A 7,607-nucleotide genomic window follows, 5' to 3' on the forward strand; every position below is an offset into this window, starting at 1 on the left:
TATAACAAAATACATAGTGCTAGGCAGGAGAAACCTCCCTTCGAGTTGTTGTTGATCAGAGTAGTCCAAGACACTCCCCAAAATAACACAGGCTATCACTATAGGCCCTGAATGCCTCCCAAAATTTGAAGGGAAGACCCCATTGATGAAGACAAAATCCCAGCATAGATAAGGGGAAGTGGGTAAGAAATCCCAACCTAACCTAAGGAACTTTTGGCAACTGATGGTGCTGGCGGGGGGAGAGGCAGTGTCTTACAAGGATGGGACTCTTGATATGTTAACCAGGCTCCAGTGGATGAACCTATACTGATGGATACATTGGAAACAAACCCGACTCTACAAGCTGTATTACATATAATAGCGTACATTAAATTGGGCGGAGGGCAGTAAGGGAGATAAGGATAGGGGAGGGGAATTTAAATACCATTAAATTATATTGTATGGTAATTGCAATAATTCAATAAAAATAAAGTGCCCACTTGTTTGTATTTTCTAGGGTTGTAGTTCAGTGGTATCTTAGCATGGTCAAAGCCCTGGGCTTATATCCAAACACACACACACACACTTCCTATCTCCTAAAAGTATTTCACAATGTTTCATATTGTTCATAAAAACTGATGCTCTACTATAGACACATGTGGAACAAGGATAACGTTCTGTAAGTTTCTATATTTGCCCTCTATTTTTTTTTTTTTGTCTTTTTGAGACAGGGTCTCCCTGTAGACCCAGCTGGCCTGGATTCACTATGGAGACCAGACTGGCCTCAAACTCACAGAGATCCGCCTGCTTCTGCCTCCCGAGTGCTGGGATTAAAGGCGTGTGCTACCATGCCTGGTTGTCCTCAATTTTTTAACACTGGACAGCAATGAATGTATATACAAGACATATAAAGGGTCAAGGTCCTTTACCTACTAAACCAAAATCCTTTCCACTCAAAGAAGAAATCCATAAGCAAGTACCAAAGACTTGGCAGGGTGGTATGAAAGCAGAGCTTGGGTTTTTCTATGTCCATGTCACCTTCTGTTTATAAAAATTCCTGAGATAACACTGCACTGTAAAACTAGGAGAGATATAGTTGAAGGTTTTCATTAGTGCAAAATAACCTCTGGATCGCTCTCCTGTATTCTCCAACAGAGAACATGCTCAATTTCTAACACAAGTTTTCAGATGACGAGTAACACTCTGCAACAGGTTTTCTCAGTGACGACACCTGTGGGGTTTCTCTTTGGTATGAATTATCAGATACCATATAAGACGCTTCTGCCTGTAAAACGCTGTCCTCAGTGGTTACTTTCAAAAAGTCATTCCCTAGTAGAAGTTCTTGGATGTTGACAGATGTTCGCCCACTTGTGAAGGCTCTTCCCTTGTCTGTTTCACTGGTGGGGTTTCTCCCACTGTGCATCCTTTGATGCTGAGTGAGGGATGAGCTGCGGCTGAAGGTCTTTCCACATTCACCACATTCATACGGCTTCTCCCCAGTGTGGATGATGGAATGCCGAATGAGGTTTGTGCTCCAACAGAAAGTTTTCCCACACTCATCACATTCATAGGGTTTCTCTCCACTATGAGTCCGCTGGTGCCTTGTAAGTCCTGACCTTCGGTTAAAGGCCTTCCCACACTCTGTACACTCATAGGGCTTCTCTCCTGTGTGGATGCTGAAGTGGCGAATGAGGTCTTTCCGATTGGTAAAGGCTTTCCCACATTCTTTGCACTCAAAGGGTTTTTCTCCAGTATGGGCCCTTTTATGCAAGATGAAAGTAGAGCAGTGGGTAAAGGCTTTCCCACACTCACTGCAAACAAAAGGCTTCTCCCCGGTGTGAATGCGCTGGTGTCTCTTGAGGTACGACCTGTGGTTGAAAGCTTTCCCACAGTCGAGGCACTCAAAGGGCTTCTCGCCAGTGTGGATGACATAGTGGTGGATCAGGGCAGCGCTCTCACAAAATGCTTTCCCACATTCATTGCATTCATAGGGCTTCTCCCCAGTGTGAGTCTGCTGGTGCCACATGAGGTATGACCTGTGTTTGAAGACCTTGCCACACTCAAAGCACTCATAGGGATTCTCCCCACTGTGGATGATGTAGTGTCGAATGAAACCTGGTCTGTCTCGAAAAGCTTTTCCACATTCTTTGCACACAAAAGGTTTTTCACCAGTGTGGCTTCTGTTATGCAAGACGAAAGTAGAGCGGTGGGTGAACGCTTTTCCACACTCACTGCATTTATAAGGCTTCTCCCCACTGTGGATCCGCTGGTGCTGTGTAAGGTGGGATTTGCGGTTGAAGGCCTTCCCACACTCCAGGCACTTATAGGGCTTCTCCCCACTATGGACCATATGATGCTGAAGAAGGTACGTGCTCTTGCTGAAGGTCTTCCCACACTCTGTGCATTCATAGGGCTTCACTCCAGAGTGAATCCTCTCATGTCGAGCAAGGAGGCGCTTCTTGTTAAACACTTTCCCACATTCATTGCATTTAAAGATATTTTCTTCCTCTTGAATCACTGGATCTTTACTTGACCCATGTGAGTCAGGGCCATGAACAGCTCCTGAAGAGATGTGCTTCTGTACAACCCTTGAACATACATCCTCAGCTGTTCCTGAACTACCATGTCCAGGGCTCATTTTCCCAGGAAGCGTTTCACTTTGAAATTCTATTCCTGCTTGCAAGATTCCTTGGTGCATTTCTGAGGAACCAATTCGACACTGAGCTTGCACCAACTGCAAATTCCCTGAGGCTTCTTGTATTAACTCTCCCTGGAGTGAGCTTTCTGCTGGGTCACATGTGCTAAGTTCTATAGCCTTGGTTTTTCCACTGTTACCTGAAACAAGTAAGACGACAGGGCGTGTGAGCAATGAAAACATAAGAAATAAAAACACCTGCTTAATGAAAACATGAAACTAGAGCACCAAGATGTTTGTTAACCTTGGTCTGAGATTTCTTTCTTTGGGGATTCTTAAGTTCTAGTTTTGTTTGTTTTTGAGACAGGGACTCACTAGGCAGCCCTAAACTCGCTATTGGGCTGGCCTTGAACTCACAGAGATCCATCTGGCTCTGCCTTCCAAGTGCTGGGGTCAAAGGCATGCATCACCACATCAGCTGGTTCTTGAGTTCTTTATTTTGAAGGGGAGACCAAATGAAAGGCTGGGACAGAGGGTTTAGAGCAGAGATATCTCCTCAACTCTAGAGTTAGTATTTCCACAAAGGTAACTCATTATTTGTCTCTAAATAGTGGTATATTGTGCATTGGGAGACAAAGATAAGATCATGAGGTTGAGATTAGCTTAGGCTACACAATAAGCTTGAGGCCACCTGAGACATATCTCAAAAACTAACAAAAACTAGGGCCAGTGAAATGGCTCAGCAGGTAAAGGTGACTGCCACCAATCCTGACGAGCTGAGTCTGAGCCCCATGACCCACATGGTGGAAGGAAAAACTGACTCTTGCAAATTGTCCTCTGCGCTTCATACATGTGTGGTGGCTTGCACACATACACACAAAATTTAAAAAAAAGAAAAAAAAAGAAACTGAATTTTTGTTAACTTATTTTATGTGTGAGTGTATTGCTTGCATTTGTGTAAGGGTACCCATGTCATACAACGCCCACGGAGGTCAGTAGAGGGAGTTGGATTCCCCTGGAACTGGAGTTACGGGAAGCTGTTAGCTCTCATGTGGGTGATAGTAATTGAACCCAAGTCCTCTGCAAGAGCAGCCAGTGCTCTTAACTGCGGAACCATCTCTCCAGTCCCTAAAAAAAATTTTTTAGTGATTTATTTATTTTTATTTGTACAAGTATTTTGATGGCTAGTATGTTTACTGGTATGTGTGTGGTGTCTTCAAAGGCTGGAAGAGGGTGACAGAGCCCCAGAATGGGTGCTGGGAGTTGAACCCGGGCGCTGTGGAAAAACAGAAAGTGCTCTTAACTCCTGAGCCACTGTTCTAGCCCCTAAAAAAATATTATTGTAGTATATATAACTGATAAAAGTACTAGAATGTGCCAGGTGTGGGTCCAAGCCTTTAATTCTAGCACTCAGGAGGCAGGCAGATCTCTGTGAGTTTGAGGCCAGCCTGGTCTACACAGTAAGTTCCAGACCAGCTGGGGCCGCAGGGAGACTGTCTCAAAAAGATGACAAAAAGAAAAAAAAAAAAAAAAAAAAAAAAAAGAAAAAAAAAAAAAACCAAAAAAACCCCCCCCCCCCCCCAAAAAAAAAACCATGAAGGAACCAAAAAAAAAAAAAAAAAAACACCCTTGGAACTCACTATGTACACCAGGCTGGCCTCAAACTCACAAAGATCTGCCTGCCTCTGCCTCCCAAGTGCTGGGATTAAAGGCATCTGCCACCACGCCCAGCTACAAGTTAATTTTTTTTAAAAAAAGCATTTATCTGAAATGACATTTCATAGAAGAAACTAGAGTGGCCAAAAATCTTATGATGAGCCACTAAACTTTCTCACCAATGAGGGAAAAAAAGAAAATTAAGAGCACAAGAAACACACATCTGATTAGCAAAAACAGAAGAGTGCCTTATTGTATCAAGTACTAGACAAGATCTGAATCAAAGCAGAAGACACCTATAAGGGACTGCTTTTCAGTGTCCTCCTGTCACTCAGGATGAGCAAAAAAGGCAGGACAGGGTAGAGGGCAGAACATAACTACACTCCAGAAGGAAATCTGAGACATTTTATGCATTGTGACTTATGGGACATGAACGATGAAGCTTTTTTTAAAAAAAATTTTATTTGGGGCTGGAGAGATGGCTCAGCAGTTAAGAGCACTGGCTGCTTTTGCAGGAGACCTGAGTTCAAATCTCAGCACCTACACGGTGGCTAACAATGGTCTGTAACTCCAGTTCCATGGGATCTGATGCCCTCTTCTGACCTCCATGGGGCATTGTATGACTTGGGTACACTCACATACATGCAAGCAATACACTTGTACACATAAAATAAAAAATAAATGAAGTTAAAAAATTTATTTATTTATTTATGTGTGTGTGTGTGTGTGTGTGTGTGTGTGTGTGTGTGTGTGCATAAGTGTTTGGCCTGTATGTAAGCACACCTATGAATTCAATAACCAGAGGCTAGAAGTGGTCGTTAGATCTCCTGGAACTGGAGTTATGGATGGGTGTTAGCCCATGTGGGTGCTGGGAACAGAACCCAGGTGCTCTGTAATAGCAGCCAGTGCTCTTCATCACTGAGCCATCTCTCCAGGCTCAAAGCTTACTTCTGATGTGTCACTCTCCGAGGGTCAGATACTGCTCCTCATGCATTAAGGCATTATTTAATTATATCCTCCCCACAGAACCCAATGACAGAGAGACTATTATTGCTATCAACTTTCTGGAATAAACTTAGTGGACTGAGTAGATGTTCACCAAACCATTGGATCATCTCTTCCGACATGTAACTCAATATCATATATCCCAGCCCCACGAACACAAGGGTGGCCAAATACCTAGCCCTTGTGGGTGAAATGTGAGAGAAACTGGGTGTTTCTGGAAGTAGATGTGAGGTCCCCTTTTCTCTCAATCTTGTACCAGCTGGTGGATGGCAGGATAAACTTAAAGCGACAGGCTAATGATATATGGTCTGTGGGGTCCCTGAATGATGCATACCATCATCCTGGTTAATGCATAGACTCAGATATGAGTGAGGAAACTAGTTCTCATGACTGGGGCCACTGAGATTTTGGAGGGTGACACAGCAACTACTGTTAACTAAGTTAAACTTATTTACAAGGTCAAAAGATATCCAAGGGGCCACAGAGATGGCTCCATGGTTAAGAGCATTTACTGCTCTTCCAGAGGACCTGGGTTTGGCTTCTAGCACCCATGTGGTGGCTCACAACTGTCTGTAACTCCAGTTCCAGGGGATCTGATGGCCTCTTATGGCCTCCAAGGGCACCACGAAAGCATGTGGTGCACTTACATACGTGCAGTTAAAACACTCATATACATAAAATAAAAATAAATAAAATCGGGGCTGGAGAGATGGCTCAGCGGTTAAGAACACTGGTTGTTCTTGCAGAAGACCCAAGTTCGAATCCCAGCACCCACATGGCAGCTAACAACTGTCCTTAACTCCAGTTCCAGGGGATCTGATGGCCTCTTCTGTCCTCCGTGGGCACCCACATGGCAGCTAACAACTGTCCGTAACTCCAGTTCCAGGGGATCCGATGGCCTCTTCTGTCCTCTGTAGACATTGCACAACACGGGTGCATTTACCTTACATGTAGGCAATACATGCATACACATAAAAAAAAAAAAAATTCTAGGCCAGGCGTGGTTTCACACGCCTTTAACTGGGGAGGGAGGCAGGTGGATCTCTGAGTTCAAGGCCAGCCTAATCTACCAACAAGTTTAAGGTCAGCCAGGGCTACATAATGAGTCTCTCTCTATTTGTCTGTCTGTCTGTCTCTCAGAGATTCCAGAGCCAGTACTCTCTCCACTGAGTCTTAAGGCTTCAGGGTCGCCCACCAGCCCTAATCAGTGTTCTTACCTGCATAGGTGTTTGGGGAATGGTCTTTCATCACTATCCACAGCTCTTGCCCATGCTCCAACTGGCAGATCAACTCAGGTTTAGGAACAGGGTACCCTTTAGGGAGAAAAATGTGGACATATGGATTTTTCTGAGAAGTGATACAGACCTTCAGTCTCACCTGGGATTTCAGGATGGGGACTGCTTTGGAATGAAGTTGCTCTAAGCAACACAAAGATATGTGGCCAGGTGTGGTGGCGCATACTTTGACCGCAGCACTTGGGAGGCAGAGGCAGCCGGATCTCTGTGAGTTCGAGGCCAGCCTGGTCTACATAGCGAGTTCCAGGCCAGCTGGGGTACAGGGAAATCCTGTCTCAAAAAAGACAAAAAACAAACAACAAAAAAAGTTATGTGACTGGGAAACTTCCAGAACTTCTACTCCAAACAGTACAGCAGAAAGTAATATTAAATGCACCTGATAGGACAAGACTATAATTCCGGCAACTCACAAGCCTGAGGCAGGAGGACAGCCAGTTCAATGCCTGCCTGAAACTAAGCAAGAGTTTCAAAATAAAGAGGACTGAGGGTACAGTTCTATACATGACTACTTTCACTCAAACAGGTTTGAGTATTAACCCATTTTCTTCTGTTATAACCAAATGCTTACAGTTGGGGTAATATATTAAGAAAGGGCGGGAAAAACACCATCTAATACTTAGTATATCTAGGGCATCTAGAATAAGCAATTTAAATGCATTAAGTCATTTCAAAATTGAAAAATATTTACAGGAAAATTTTAGGGGTAAAACTGGTGTATTTAAAATATGCTTTCTCTTTTTTGGGGGGGCGTCTTTTTTGAGACAGGGTCTCCTTGTAGCCCCAGCTGTGCTGGAACTCACAAAGATCTGCTTGCCTCTGCCTCCACCTCCCAAGTGCTGGGACTAAAGGTGTGCACCAAGTGCTGGGATTAAAGGCGTGCGCCACCACGCCCGGCCACAATTTCTTTTTTTAAAAAAAGATTTATTTGCTCTTGGGGTAAGTCTATAGCGCAGCTCTCCGTGCCGGGCGGGACTCCCTAAGCGACATTCACCCTTCCATCCCCCGCCTCGCCGTTCTATACTCCTAGTTTGGGCCCT

The 7,607-nt window shown here is 44.3% G+C and overlaps 2 protein-coding genes across 2 annotated transcripts in view; both read right to left on the reverse strand.

The window, feature by feature from the left end:
• Znf304 (zinc finger protein 304) overlaps positions 1-7,607 on the reverse strand; it is a 56,672-nt gene that overhangs the window by 30,726 nt on the left and 18,339 nt on the right. The window lies entirely within an intron of this gene.
• Positions 773-7,607, reverse strand: part of LOC103752345 (zinc finger protein 805-like) — a 26,432-nt gene continuing 19,597 nt past the window's right edge. Inside the window, exons 3-4 of the mRNA XM_008856068.3 lie at positions 6,493-6,588; positions 773-2,814 (exon numbers count right to left, since the gene is read on the reverse strand). Coding sequence (XP_008854290.1) covers positions 1,151-2,814; positions 6,493-6,588 — 1,760 coding nt within the window. The 3' untranslated portion in view covers positions 773-1,150. The remainder of the gene's footprint in view (positions 2,815-6,492; positions 6,589-7,607) is intronic.

Source organism: Nannospalax galili, unplaced genomic scaffold (assembly GCF_000622305.1).
Source record: "Nannospalax galili isolate Female #2095 unplaced genomic scaffold, S.galili_v1.0 scaffold1368, whole genome shotgun sequence".
NCBI lineage: Eukaryota > Metazoa > Chordata > Mammalia > Rodentia > Spalacidae > Nannospalax > Nannospalax galili.